The 15,104-nt window shown below is 47.4% G+C and overlaps 1 protein-coding gene and 2 long non-coding RNA genes across 8 annotated transcripts in view; 2 read left to right on the top strand and 1 right to left on the bottom strand.

Moving 5' to 3' along the window:
• Positions 1-4,294: 4,294 nt before the first annotated feature.
• LOC114015202 (uncharacterized) lies at positions 4,295-7,781 on the top strand. Its single transcript, XR_003558999.2, has 3 exons — positions 4,295-5,380; positions 6,004-6,161; positions 7,675-7,781. It is a non-coding gene; the product is annotated as an uncharacterized LOC114015202 (long non-coding RNA).
• On the bottom strand, positions 7,512-8,491 carry LOC114015201 (uncharacterized). Of its 2 annotated transcripts, none has more exons than XR_003558998.2 (2): positions 8,065-8,491; positions 7,512-7,986 (listed from the first exon to the last, which is right to left on the bottom strand). It is a non-coding gene; the product is annotated as an uncharacterized LOC114015201 (long non-coding RNA). The 2 variants fall into 2 exon arrangements; XR_003558997.2 differs by having other exon boundaries at positions 7,512-7,971.
• Positions 8,492-8,743: 252 nt separating this feature from the next.
• Positions 8,744-15,104, top strand: part of B3GALNT2 (beta-1,3-N-acetylgalactosaminyltransferase 2) — a 30,062-nt gene continuing 23,701 nt past the window's right edge. For 4 of the 5 annotated variants that reach the window (XM_055714933.1, XM_055714936.1, XM_055714934.1 and 1 more), the window contains exon 1: positions 8,744-8,876. In XM_055714933.1, coding sequence (XP_055570908.1) covers positions 8,774-8,876 — 103 coding nt within the window. In that variant the 5' untranslated portion in view covers positions 8,744-8,773. The remainder of the gene's footprint in view (positions 8,877-15,104) is intronic. The other variant, XM_055714937.1, reaches the window with a different exon arrangement.

Below are 15,104 nucleotides of genomic sequence, written 5' to 3'. Positions count from 1 at the left end.
TCTTTGAGTGCATCCATTGGAGTTGCTTTGTACTCCTTTCTTGAATTTTGTTTTCCAGTTTCACATGTGACTCCGCTGCCTGCTCCTCATCGCCGCTGTGCCACCACTTAGGCTTTTGCCTTTCGCTCCCCTGAGCAGGTGATCGGACTGCAGGCAGCTGGCAGGCCTGGCTCTAGGCCAGGCGGGTCCCCAGCACAGTGAGCACTAACCATCTCTCCTTTTTGCCTTCCTCTTCGCAGAGCCGTGCAACAGATTTCGCGTGACTGACTGCTGCACTATTCCTTCGCATTCAAACTTTGCTCCTGGCTGCTGGGGTTTTTTTCCAGTTACTGGAGGATAGTCCAAATACTTCCTCGCACCCCATGGGATAAGTAAGCAGCCAGAACAGAGCTTACACTTAGAATAGCATTTAATGGAAAATGCACTAGGCATGGCGTAAGAATGTGTTCCGAAAGACCACCTGTTCCACAAAATCTATTTGTTGCATAGCATCTCACGTTGTGCCTTTGAACTTCAGGCTGCATACCTGAGCCTTTCATTCTTTCTATAGCCTGCTCTAAAGAGATGCACAATTTTTTTCAGTGAAAGGAAGGAACGAGCCAAACTTTGTAGAAAAGAACCACTGTGACTTTTTAAAAACCTTTCAAGTAGCAGTGACTTTAAAGATCTTTACAGTGTAGCAGCCTCTCTCTGGCAAGTCTGGCTCACCTGACTTTCGGCTGTAAATTATCCTTAACTTTCTTGTTCCAAAGACTGTTCACTTCCATGGTTCTTGTACCGATTCTTGTCTGACAGGTTTCCCCCAGAGAGCACACCAGCTTTTATCCTACTCACCTGAACACAACACACGGATTTCCAATATATGTATGTCTGCAGTGGTGATATGAATGTGTTAGTCATATCCTTAAAAGATCAAATGAAAAAACTTCAGATGCTGAGATTCTCATGAAAAAATACCTCGACAGAAGCATTGAGAACATAAAGAATGTTAAATAGCCTTTCTGAGGTCTGGCCTTCTTTCTCAGACAGCACTTGCATGTTTTGTTCTGGGAATTTGTTTCAGACTCTGGAAAATAACTATGGAGAGCAGGTCTGAGATACCTATTTGTGAGAAATTACAAGGCAGTAAAAGTGATTATATTTCTTTACAGTTCTGCCCATACCAGCTAAACAAATACGTGCAGCAAGGATGCAAGCACATCTGAGGATATTTAAACAGAATCTGAATAAATGCAAAAAATACATTAAAAGAGCATTGAAGAAGCTAAGTTAAGCGCTCATTTAAGAAATGTCAGAGTTAAATTTGCTTATGCATCTTCCATTTGCCTTTCTCATTTTTATGCAGCACTGTTCCAGATTGCCATTGCAGGAATTCCCACAAGGCACAGTATAGGCAACGCTCAGTTAATGAGCAGTTACTCAATACTATTTTGGTGTCTTTATTGATTGTGTAGCCCCAGGCCTGATTTACTCACAAATTCTACTTTCAGTGTAGAACTATTCCCTGAAGAGCTTCTCTGTGGTGCTCATCACAGATTGCTTCACAAAGTAGCTCCGCAGTATCCTGGAGGAATGTGAGGGTGGAACTATTCCCATCTCAACAGCGAAAAGCTGAGGCACAGCCTGCACACAAAGGGTGAGATTGTCAGTACCTGCCTCTTCAGAGTAGTTAGCTCTTTCAACGTGTCAAGCAATGTTCCCATTTGCTCAAGCTTCAGCTATGAATCTTCAGCTCTACAAACTGGAGGGACTTTTGCAAGTCAAACACCCAGAAACTAAGCAGAAAAAAAGCGATGTGTAATGTTTAGTTTCGTCATTTTCCTGGTATCACACGGAGGCAATGCCAGGACCCAGCTCCCCTAAGCAGCAATGACCCATGGCCTTGTCACACTATCTCATGGCCCCACCTCCTCCACTGCACATCTTCTGCAACAAATGAAGCAGCCAGCTGGTGCGTTCTGCAGCAGAACACGTCCATCCTAAAGCAGGGTAAGCACCGTGAGGAGAAAATAGCACCGAGTCATGTAAAATTTTTTAAAATGAAATGCTATCTACCCAGTGATAGATAATAATGAGATGATAAATGATGTGCCCCTGATCTGCTTTGTAATCCCCTCAACTGCTTAACTCTTTACCCAGGCATGTGATTAAAAAGCATTTTTGCTGTTGTAGGTCTCGGCAGGACTTCTATAAACCTTACTCTTTTCTGTACCCACACCCTGAAGTCTTTGTGCCACTTGTTATAAATAGCAGCATACTGGCTGCACGTGAATGAGCTCACCGCACCAGGCTCCTGCCACGTTGTTGGGATTATGGTGTTCCACATCTCTGCAAGACATTCCTCTGTTTGCTCTCCAAAACATGCCTGTCGAGATGTAGCTGCTACCATACAGGTGGTTTTAAGTCCACTTCTGGTTTTGATTGTCATGAACATGTGAAGGAGTCAACTACAGCTGTGAAATTTATTATTGCTGTATTGGTATGTCTGGATAACTGTGATGTCCTGCAAGCCTATTTTGTATGGCAGTTTTCAGCTCTTGTGCAGGTTAGGCTGGGTCTGATTAAAAAAAAAAAACCAAAACAATCCGGCTGAACATCACCTTCTTTCCGGAAGATGACAAGGATATTCTAATTTAGCCCTCTCTAGAATAAGGGGTGGTGACTTGGTCATCCACCAGGATGTGCAAGTGACCACTTTGTGAGCAGACATGAAACTTGAAGCTCCACCTTTGAGCAAAGGAAAGTGAGCTGAGGGAAAGCTGGGCTATCTTTGTCTGCTTACAATCTCAGAGCTGTTCTGGTTGCTAGGTTCTTGCAATGCCAGTGAAAGGAAGACCCTACAGAATATTCTTGGACCTTTGAGAAGTCAGTCCAAACGGTGGCTTCTGCCAAAAATCAGAGCCATGTGCCAAAACTATTAAGACTTCTGGACAGAAAACATGAAGGAAGAAGAGCAAGTTACAAAACCATTTTGCAAAGCCTGTGCTCTGAAGAGTCATAAGGATGCAAAAACTTCATTTTTTTTAAAAAAAAAGGTCAGCAAAATAATAGGAAAATAATTTTAAACAAAACGAGCATTTTTTTCCTTAATGTTCTTAGTTAACTTCTTTAACTGGAAGTTAATTTGGAAAAATTAACAAGAAAAATTATGGAGAAGATTATACTGGCTACTGTTGAAAGGCATTTAAAAAGTAATGCAATCATCAGAACAGTCGACGTGGGTTCACAAAAGGAAAGTCGTGTTTAACTAATCTGATATCCTGTGATAGGGCCACCCACCTAATGGGTGAAGGGAAGGCGGTGGATGTAGTTTTTCTGGATTTTAATAAGGCTTTTGATACTGTCCCCTATAGGATCCTTCGAGACAAGTTGTCCCGCTGCAGGATGAGGTGGTTCACGGTGCGCTGGGTGAAGAACTGGCTGAAGAGCAGAGCTCAAAGGGTTGTAGTGAATGGGGCTACCTCTGGCTGGTGACCGGCCACCAGTGGTGTTCCTCAGGGCTCAGTTCTGGGGCCAGCCCTGCTCAGTGTATTTATCAGCGACCTGGATGCGGGAGCTGAACGCACCGTTAGCCAGTTTGCTGGTGATACTAAACTGGGAGGTGCTGCTGACTCTCTTGAGGGACAGGAGGCCTTGCAGAAGGGTCCGGACAGACTGGAGCACTGGGCTGTGACTAACGGGATGAAACTTAACCAGTCGTGGTGCCGGATTCTGCCCCTCCGACGGCGTAACGCCGGGCACAGGTATGAACTGGGCGAGGAGCGGCTGGGAGCAGCCCAGCAGAAGGGCCCTGGGGTGCTGGGCGGCAGCGGGCTCAGCGCGAGCCGGTGCCAGGAGGGCAGCCCGCGCCCCGGGGGGCACAGCACGGCTGGGGGCAGGGGGCATTGCCCCACCGCCTTCCGCCCCGCTGAAGCCTCGCCTGGGGCGCTGCGAGCGGTTCTGGGCCGCGCAACTGAAGAAGGACGTGAAAGTCCTTGAGCGTGCCCAGGGGAGGAGAGCAAAGCCGGCGCAGGGGCTGGAAGGCACGTCCTGTGGGGAGCGGCTGGGCACTTGGGGCTTGTCTGGCTGGGGGCGAAGGAGGCTGAGGGGCGACCTCACTGCTCCCACGGCTCCCCGAGGGGGGGCTGGAGAGGGGGGTGCGGAGCTCTCCTCCCTGGTACCCAGCGACAGGACGCGTGGGAACGGTTCGAAGCTGCACCAGGGCAGGTTCGGAGTGGACATCGGGACGTTTGTGTGCCGCGAGGGTGGTCAAACACTGGAACGGGCTTCCTAGCGAGGAGGTCGATGCCCCAAGCCTGTCAGCGTTTAACAGGCATTTGCACGATGCCCTTAACAACCTGCTGTAACTTGGTCAGCTCTGAATGGGTCAGGCAGTTGACCAGGTGATCGTTGTAGGTCCCTTCCAACTGAAACAGTCTATGCTATTCTACTCTATTTTATCCTAACTTTTCAGAAATTATTAGATTATTTTAGCCAGAATTTACCAAACATTGCGATGTGAAGCAGGTTGTTGTCACTGCAACCCTCAGCCCAAAGAACTGAAGTATGGAATAGCTTCAAGAGAGTACATTCTTGAACTGGAAAGCACTGGGCAGCCTTACAAAAAAAAAAATAAATTCCAGTGCAACTTGTGACACCCCATAATTCTCCAGGCTCAGAGCTTCTTACAGATCCCAGCTACAGGCTAGTTTATGATCAACTGGTGTGAAGGGGTTGCAAGATTAAATTCCATTGCAACCATGCCCTGAAGTGTTTAACCCATGATGGCCAGAGCCAAACCAGTGTGGTTTCTGTGAGGGAAATGCTGCCGCCCTGACCTTTTTAGTTCCTTGAATCTCTTAATAAAGGAGAACGTAAAGTAGGATCGGTAGTCATACCGTATCTGGATTTTTTTCCAAGTGACTAGTAAGTCTCCCTTAAGAGACCATTAAGGAAGACAGCCATGGGCAAAATCTTGTTAGATTCTTGCCTCCGTCCAGTGTACAAACGCGCAGAGGCCTCGTGCCACGCTGGCTGCATGGCATGCCACATGCTGCCCAAAGCTTTCTAACAGCATCTCTCTTCATGCCTGTCCATCATGGTCCTTAGAGCTGGCTGGTCACGTACCGTTGACTTTTCTTTGCTGCTGCTAATGATAGGAGCTGGCAGGCCCGTCAGCAAGACAGCCTGTTTTCCAGAGATCAGTTTTTGCAGGATCCCTTTGTCTATCCTCAGGAGATCCCAGCGACATTGACAGCATTAGTAGCCCAAGATGAGGAGTCTGAGAACTCCTCTGCATCTGCACTTCATCAGATCAGAAAACCGAAAGAGGAGGCAGGGAGACATCTCTTCTGTTTGGGAAAATAAGCAAAAAATATTTATTCTAAAGATCCTAAGGAAGGTAAGGAAAGATTGATAATTCCTCAGTACAGATAGTGAATCTGTTTAGGTTATGGACACTGGGGGAAAAAAAAAAAAGACATACTCTTGGGATGAAATTTACAAGCTTTTAAACTCTAATCCTTCATACCCTGGTCTGTAATCACTTTTCATGTGTTTCCTTTAGATAACTGAAGGCACAACGATTATGTGAAATGTAATAGATCAGTATTACTGCAAGGTGTAGAGGAAGTTAAGCCCCAAGCCCCTAAAATGGAACCTCTCACCAGTCCTTCCTCTGCTTCAGACGGAGCACAGAGAGATCAATAAAACACACAACTCCCTGGGGATGAACTCTGCTAAAACACATGGCGCTCTGCCCTGCTTCTTGCTCTTCTCAGCTGCTGCTGCTAGTGTCCTAAAAAAATCCCAGTCACTCCCTTGGGGCAACAATTAGGCAAACAAACATGAAAAAACAATGTTATGGGCTGGCTGGCTGTGGTACATAACTACAGCTCTGGTATCCATCATGTCTTCTGTGTCAGACAGGAGATGCTTACCCAGAGACGTTACACAAATTTAACAGAAGCATCTTAAGTTTGCAAGCAGCCTGGGGGCTAAAACTTCTGTCTCTTCTATCTCCAGCTCTTGTGCCCAACACAGAATCAGAGAGTCAAGTAGGTTGGAAGAGACTTAAGATCGTCGAGCCCAACTGTAAGCCCAACGCTGCCAAGTCCACCCCTAAACCGTGTGCCCAGGCGCCACGTCTGTGTTGTGCCAGTACTGTACTTCATGTGTCAGAGGTACCACCCGAGTCTGTAATGTCAGAAGAGTAAATATGCTCAGAAAGCACAGAATGAAAATGGTGTATTTTTGAATAAATGATACCTAGAATGAGCATAACTCAAATCAAAATGTTCTGTCTTGCAGGAAAACGATTTAACATCATCTAGAAGTTATATTCCAATTCCATTTTCTTTTTATAGTATATACATTCACTATTCTTAGATTTCTGGAAAAATCTCATTTTTATACGGGCCAAGACTTTTTAAAAAGCATGTGTAAAACATGGTGCCTTGAATCCATGTTTAGACACTGATATCAGCTTGCTTCTCCCATATACCAGTCCTCATAAAAGCCCTCAAGAATGCAAACTGAAACTACTTTGCTAATGGGAACTCTGAAAATTGGGTTAGTGGTTGTGTCTGGTCATCTCATGATTTATACACAGGTGCACACTTCCAGTGTCATACACAACATGAGAAGCAGCGCTGCTTGCACCTTCTACACGTGCTTTAAAAATCTTGCAGATAATGCGATAGAAAATGGAGCAGGAAAGGCCAGTCCTCTACAACTAAACTGTATTTTTAACCATTTCCTACATAAATAACAAAAATGCATATATATATATATATGTATATAAAGGTAAATATATAATCCTTTTGACCAGGCTACCGTTTCTGTAATGTGGAGAAAGAGATTTCTCCTGTTTTGTACATTATATAGGCCTTTATCCTTGAGCATGGTAGGTAATATACCATATATACATATATATATATATATAGGTAATACGCCATATAGAAAGCAAGATATTAAGGAATTGGTCCTCTGGTTTTGTCTACAAGGAAGTAATTGCTCACAGACATATTTATAAGATCGATCCCCATCAATTCACCTGGCCTGGGGTAAGGGCTGGGTAGAGAACCTAACACCTTGACTACAAGGAATATAGGCAAATATAGAGTAATATTAGCAGTTGGACCAGTTTTTATTTCTGCAGCTGAACCTGCTGAAAGGCAAGTCAAATGTCAATAGTGATTTTAATAATAAATAACATTTTTTGTGTAAATGTTTCCCCTAGTACTATTATTTGCTGACAAGTACACGCTCTGTTGCATATTAAATATGCCTAGGTATGCAAACAAACTGAACTGATGTATTTCCAACATATTTTCCTATTGCTGTTCAATACATAAAGGTTAAAGTCATGAGTTTGCTTTCTAATATCTCACTCCAGTTGATGAAAGATGAATCTTAATGAAGCTGTTTGAAAGGACTTTTAAGCATTTTCCAAACCCTTTTCATGGCTTGGGGATTTCAAAAAAGAACAGATTTTAGTCTTCTTTTTGCACAAACTCAATTCTTTCTTTCAATTATACTTCATATGTATCAGGTCCTATTACAAAAATCATGCATTTCTGACAGAATAGCATCAGTAACCATTCATTTAAGCCTTATGGCTATTGCACACAAACTTCTACTTTATACATTAATTTCTGAGAAGGCCCTGCTTTTTTATCCACATCACTTCTTCAGGTACATTCACCCTGCAGGAAGGAGTCCAAGGCAACATTTCTCTTTGCTACCTGTGTTCGGAGGGACCAGAGACAAGTAACTTTTCAAGATGCTGACAATCTCACGCTCTCCTCCATCCAGGCCTCTCCCGGCGGCAGGGTGTTTGCAGATGGCAGCCCCCTGGGTGGATCAGGCGTAGATACCCAGCTTCGCGCCGCGGTGGCTGTAGGTGAGACACGATGCTGAGCTTGGATTGTGAACGTCTCATAGCGCGCTTCTGCGAGGACCAGGATGCTGCCGTCGATTCGTGTGACCCAGCTGCAGTTAAAGACACTTTGATTGCCTAAAGTCCCCGTCGTCCCCCCCTCCCCTGGAATTTCAAATACCATGTTCCTGGCTGGAATAAAATACCTGAGGAGCACTGGCAGTGCCGCTGCGGGGCTTAGTCGAGGCGAAGCAGTCTCCTCGTTATTGGATTAGTACAGGGTTGTTCTGAAACGCTGTTTCGTGACTGTGGAATGACTTTTCAGAAGGGGCACCCGGTAGACAACCGTGGCGTTGCACAAGTAACGACTAACGGGGGCCGGGCTGTGCCCCCGGCGCCGCGCTGAGCCCGGGGTACGGCCAGCCCGGCGGGAGGCCAGCCCGGAGCACCGCCAGCCCGGCGGCCGGGGCCCGAGGGCGGCCGGGGCGGCCCCGGGAGCAGCGATCCGTGAGGGTACTGCGCCGCGACCGCCCCGCGGCGTCTGCGCTCCCCCGCCGTGCGGAACGTGAGGTAAAGCCGCGCTCGCTCGGCGTCTCCCCGCGGGGCAGCGCGGCCGCCCGGTTCTCCCCGCCGTGCGCGGCAGCCCCGGCGCCGCTCGTCTCAGCCTCCCGGGGCCGCGCCGCGCCGCCCCGCGGCATTGTGGGGGCTGTAGGCGGCCGCCGCTGCCGCCCGCGCCGCCGCTGCCCGCCGGGGCTGGGCCGGGACTGCAGCTCCCGGCGGCCGCGGGGCAGCGGAGCCCGGCCCGGCGGAGCGGCGGCGCGGGGAGGAGCCGCGGGCGGCCGAGTCGGCCCGTCGCCCCGGCGCCGCTGGGAGAGGCCGGCGCGGAGGGGAAGGGGCCGGCTGCGGCGGCGGCCAATGCGAAACTGGCTGGTGCTGCTGTGCCCCTGTGCGGTCGGGGTCGCGCTGCACCTCTGGCTGCTGCTCAGCTGCCCCGGCGGCCCCGGGAGGCACCCGGCAGGTAGGGACGGGGCGGGCAGGGCTCCGCCGCCTGCGGGAGCCCGCTGAGGGCGGGGGGTGCCCCGCACGGCGGGAGGCCGCTCGGCGATGGCCGCGGGGAGGGGGTGTATATGTGTGTGTGTGTTGGGGGGGCTGTGGCCGTTCAACGGTCCGGGCCGGCCCCCTGCCGCCTAACGGCGCTGCCGGCCGCTCCGGCGTTTCTGTGCCTGAGGGCAGCGCTTCTACCGGGGGCTGCCGGGCAGGGGGGGCTCGGGACGCAGCCCGCGGGGAAAGAGCTCCCGGAGTGCCTGCGTGGGTTCACCGGGAGGCAACGGCTCCTTACGTCGAGGTGCGGAGAGCAGCGCTGGCTCAGCGGTTGGAGCCGCCGGTACCGGTGGCGGTTGCGGGGGGCGCGCCGCAACTTTGCGTGGGGCAGCGGCCCCGGCTGCCCTCCCGCCCCCGCTGGGCTGCGGCTGGGGCGGGGGGGGCATCCCCACCGATTGCACCCGGGCCGCCTCATTCCCGGCCCGGGGAACGGCTCTTCGCTGTCTGCCGCGTTCGCCGTAGCGCTCTGGAAAAGCCCAGCGGTGCGCGGGCTTTTACCTGAGAGGGCTTTTACCTGAGAGGGCTTTTACCTGAGAGGGCTTTTACCTGAGAGGGCTTTTACCTGAGAGGGCTTTTACCTGAGAGGGCTTTTACCTCAGATCTGCTTAGGACTCCCGTTTAGCGGCCCAGCTGCGCCGTGCGGGCCCTGTGCAGGCGTGAAGCGGTGCGGGTGTGGAAGGAGCCAGGCCGGGGTCTTCGCGATGCCTGAAGGCCCTGGGTGGTGGCCATTCCCACACCATGGCCACTACCTGTCAGATGGGCAGCAGTCACAGCGCGGGCACGGCCACCACCCGTGGGGATGGCTGTCCCCCACGGGTGGTGGCCATCCCCGCACAGTGGCCACTGCCTGTCAGATGGGCAGTGGTCACACACGAGTTAGGGAATCAGGATGGGGGGCCTCATCGTTAGCCTGAAGCGCGTTTGAATTGTTGGGGTTGTGCCTCATGGTTCGCTCGTGTGTGGTCAGTGCGTTAATGTGGCGTTGGAAGCAGCAATGTGGAATTTCACGATGACCTTCCCTGCAGAAACGTGTCTCCCGCTAACAAACGTTTATAAAGAAAATCCAGAAGGTTCTCAGTTGGGGAGGGAGGGAAGAAGCTTTGCGTTTGGGAGGTTCACTGTTACAAGCAGTTATTATTGGAGTTTTTGTTTGTTACTGTGAAAGCACGTTGCATTGGATAATGTTAGGATAACTGGGATTAAAAGTGCCCTTTTTTTTTTTTTTTAGTACAGAAAGAGTAAGCGTACATTTTGTTTATGCAAGGGTTATTTAGTTGTAACCTGTTCAGTAACATATTCACGCTGAGGAGAGGAAAACTGATGCCTCTTATAAAAAGAGAGCTTCCATCATCCGTAGGAAAATGCTCGGTGCTGTACATGTGCTGGCTCTTTGTAGGCTTGAGCCTTGCACTACAATGTAAGGAAGAGCTTGCCTTTTAGCCTTCAAAATACCACAAAATGTGCAAGCTGTAGGTACAGCTACCTTGGCAGAGGGAAGAAGGATGAGCTCAGAGACCTCTTTTATCTCTGATGTCTTCTGTGTTATATTTTTTTGTTATTCAGTGTGTTTTAGGAACATTAGTGAACTCACATACAAGAAGAAATGTCCCTATTTACTAAAAGGCTTCTGCAATCTGAAACTATTTAAGAGGATCCGGTACTACCTGATAAATCCAGTCTCGTTTAATTTGATTATTGAGTAATTCCCCCCCCCCCCCCCGCCCTGTTTATTACTCCAGCTGCTCTTTGTTACCTACTGCCTGGAATCACTGGTATGAATGAATAATAAATCTGATCATGGGACAGTGGTTTACAATAGCTGTGACATAAAAATGCATTATCTGTGTATTCTTTGGTATTTCAGTGTAGTGTCTGTGTGTCTCAACAGTTGCAAAATTGGCTACCAGTGGAGGTCAAAAGCAGAATGAACCGCAGCTCTGTTTTTTGAAGGGTTTAATTCCCCTCTTGCTAGTCATTGCGCGCACACACAGAAATGAGAGTTTGTTAGAAAGCTGATAACCTGTTTTAGTGGTTATTTACCTAGACATCATTGACTCGCTAACACAAGGCTGGAATAGACATCTCCGGCCATCAATTCTGCTTACTTTTTCTAATAAGCAACTCTTGATCTCTGCCTTAGAACGGCAGCCGGACAGCCTACATTTATTCAGAGGAGCGCTGGGGTGGCTTTTTGTTTGTTCAGTTGGATTCCTAGCAGTCTTAGGAAGAGGCTGTTCCAGAAGCTGCTTGCCCTGATTAGAAATACTTTCTCATTTGTGGCCTAAGCTTACTTCCAACTGGTTTATGGCCTTTTGTTCTTAAGCCTTTCAGTTAAAAGCATCTTTCCCCTCTTTCAGGTGCACCTCCATTGTGTAACCACAGAGACCAAAAGTCACTGTTTTAAACTTCTGTTTTCTTAAGCTGAGCAGTTCAGGCACTTCTGCTGGCAAAACAGGCTTTCAATTTCTGGAAAGCAGTTCATTGTGGTTGTCTGTAGGTCAGATGACTTTAAATGTAAACAGTGTTCCAATCTTCACTCATTCCATTTACTTTTCCTCTTCTATTGGAAGTACCTCCTTTAATAAAACCTTCTTCTTAACTACCGCATGTGAAAGGCCTGTAGGTCTGCCTGCATGCTTTGGCCCTCGCTTGCGTCTCTCCCCGTGCAGTATTTTGACTTTCTGTGTGTTCATGCTCGCTTTCACCTTGGTGATCACAGAAGACAGAGTACACTTCTTGTAGGCAGTACTTGTTAAGTGGAAAAAAAATAAATAGGATTAGCTCTGAGATCAGACGCACTGGCCTTTGCTTTTGTGTCCTGACTTTGGTGGCTCCCAGTTTTCTTGTTGTTCTTCAGTTAACGGGACTGTAATTCACACTTCCGAACAAGACTTGTGCAAGAATGTGCTTTTAGGTTTAATTGAAGTCCTTGCCTAACTGGTTACAAACAAGTGCTATCCAAAGGAAGTTCATGAGTAGGAAGCTTTAGTTAATTTTTCTAAAAATCTTAGATAAGTGCTAATTATAAAATGACCTCAGAAACTTGAGAAAGAACAGACAGACCTGCTTTTAGCACTCCAGGTGGATTCATTGCTAATTGTGTGTTTTAATTGATAGCACAAAGTCTTACAGAGTAGGAAATTACTCACTGTAGGGCTTCAATTACAGCGCCTAATCAGAAACCCCACACATTCAGTGTAATATGCTGCTAGTTTGCTGATGCTAATGCCCTTTAAGACGTTATTCCTGTTACATTTCTGGGGGTGTGTGGCAGCCAAGAATCGGCCCTTTTGGTTTTGTTAAGAGTCAGTCTTTTACTAGTGAATAATTATGCAACAGATTAAAACCCACCATTTTCTCGAAGCTGCTTGTGTGCCATCTGTTGTCCTGCGGTTCAGCGCGTACTTCTTCAGGCACTGCCCTAGATGGAACAGGGTTGGTTAGGCTGGCTTTTAGTGATCTGCCTTGTAGAGTTAGGGTTGTTCCCCTCACCGACTAGCCTGTGTACATGACAAGTGAGAAAGAAGGAGGGAGAGCTTAACCTGTTTTTGGCTTTTCAGTACTGAAATAAAATGTAGAAACAACCTCTGAGGTTGTGAGTGATGCTGTGCTCTGTAAGGACAAATTCTGCCAAAACGCGATACTTTCTTAAGAATAGATGCTGTCTGAAATCTGTTAAGCCTGTCTATCGCGGGTAGTATCCTTGGTCACACGTTTATTTCATCTTTTGTAGGCATGTAAAGACTGGTAGGCTGGTGGCCTTGGAAACTGAAACCTTCCATCAACAGGTCAGGTCTGGCATTGGCAGTAGCTGTGCAGTTCTGCCTAAAATGCCACCTTCATCTATGAGATGTTGCTATAACGTTGTTTTCCAGGGATGGGCCATCCCCAACAGAACCAATCCCCTCACCTTTGATGGGCATGAAATAATTGACAAAGAATCCACAGCAAAGCTGACAGTATTTTCCGACTGAATTGTTAGTTTTGTTTTTTTTTTTAAGTTTGCAGTTGTTCTGTGGGCTGATGTCTGAGACATTGTAAATTACTGGCGAGCAGTACTGGAGTTGCATTTTTGAGTTTTTTGGCATTGGCACAGGGAGCAGAGAGTACTAGTTGTGCCAGAGTTGGGAGGCTCGTGGCTGAAGGAAGCTCTTCACCAGTTGTCTTCCAAATTGCCCACAGAGTAGAACAGCCACAAAGGAGCAAATAGCCTTCCCTGGGAGCAGGCTTTTGTTCCGTGGCATCAGGGATCGGTAGTTACTTTTCAAAGGATAAAGGTCCTGTGCTTCCCTCCGTTCCCCAAAAAAGGGGGGAGGCATCGTTTTAGTGTTGCAAAAAGGATTTGCTTTATTCTTTATGTGTCTGTGCTTCTGATGCTTTGGCCATTGTTCCCAGGTATGTCTAGGAGTGTGCAAGTGCTGCATCATTAATGGTGTTTAGAGCATCATCATCTCACCAGTATTACTACTGTCACTTTGCAACTCAGAAGGACCCTGCTGTCCTACTTCTTTAAGGGAATGCTGTTGATGTAAAAGGAAAAAAAAAAAAGAAAAGAAAAAACCAAAAAACCCAACCCTCTTCCCACAGAGGTTTTACTCTTTGAATCTGTAAAGCTTGTTTAAAAGCTTGTCTAAAGGCTTGTCTGTCTCAAGGAGTGCTGTGCTCCCACAGAAACCAGGGTCGCACATCTCGGCAATTTTTAGCTCTGGTATGAAGTAGGTGCTGCAGGGGGGGGTCATGTAGCTGCTTGCAGAGAGAGGTGTAATGCAGATGAGCTATAGCAGATTAAGTGAAGAAGATTAGAGAGGGGGAAAGAGCTGCTTTTGCTCTTTGGTTTGTTCTTTTTCTGCATGTGTCAGCATTCTGTGAATACAAACCTTTATATTCAGTGAATTCCTTCCTTCGTGTTTGTTTGGATATTTAACAAAGCAGTACAGAAGAAAAAGGCATTAAAAAACCCGAACATGGTTGCAAAGTCACAAGAAAAGGCAAAGATAACACCCTGGAATATGTGTGTGTGTAGGGGGGGGTGGGGCGTTGAGGGGTTTTGTTCCTTTTTGGTCTTAGCTTACAAAGTGGATTAGTTGAGAATATTCTAAGCAACTTCTGCCTGGTCTATTTAGTCCTATTCGCTGATTATTTAACAAGCACAACAAAAAAAAGCTGCATGGGTAGCAGAAGATCCACAGAAGGCTGAGCTTTGTAGCTCACTTACTCTAGCAGTCTCCAGGGGAGGTTCGCTCCTGCCCTGTAGTGCAGGTAAACCTACACTGCTGTGTTTCTCAGTGCAGGCACTAACAACGAACGAGTCTTTTCTCTGTCCAGTCCAATTCCATGAAATGTGGGAACTTAACCACTCTGGGGACTGCACACTATGTCAAACTTGACTGAAAATGACTGGCAAATTTAGTAGTTAGTAGGGCACTCCAGTAGAAGTATGTGTAGCAAGATCATATTTACTTTGTTTGTTGACAAAATCAAGCTAAATGATCTCTCAATTTTTTCATCTCCTTATAATGACAGTAAATATAATTAACCACTAAACTTGACATCTTACTTGAGAATCAGTCTCACAGGAAGAAGAGATGCGTGTTGATCTTTACCGTTTGGGATTTTGAAAAACTCCCAAGAGCTGTTGGCTGCTGCCGAGTTGGTTAAAATCTGACTAGGGCCAGCAGACTGCCGGTCAGCAGTGACGTTTTTCTGTGGCCAGCTTAGCAGGAGACTCACCTCTGCACCTTTGACATTGTCATCTAAAGGCATGGCTTTGTGCTCTGTCTATGCACTTGTTTACCTTTTCCTGCGTCTCTCCCGAACTTGGATCGTGTTGGTTGTCCTCAGTCAAGCTTGACAAACAGGTGGAGGGCCTAAAGACCAGTGTCTTTCACCAAGTTTCAGGAAAATTAGTGACCAAGAATCCTCTGAAAGCTTACTGCAGTTCATACTGAGGTGAAAAAACTGTACTAGTAGAAATACGTGTATGGTCAGACATTGGGGAATTGTGTGGGATGGGAGCCTGTCCTTACAAATATCACAGCCCAAGAAAGCTTGTGCAGGAACTTATTATTAACCATGTGACACAAGACTCTGGCAGGCTGTGGTGAAAATTTATGAAATTGATTACTGCTTATGAAAAAAGTCTTTG

Source organism: Falco cherrug, chromosome 6, assembly GCF_023634085.1.
Source record: "Falco cherrug isolate bFalChe1 chromosome 6, bFalChe1.pri, whole genome shotgun sequence".
Classification (NCBI taxonomy): Eukaryota; Metazoa; Chordata; class Aves; order Falconiformes; family Falconidae; genus Falco; species Falco cherrug.
Note: the sequence above shows the minus strand (reverse complement) of the source record. Positions and strands in the feature narration are given on the sequence as shown.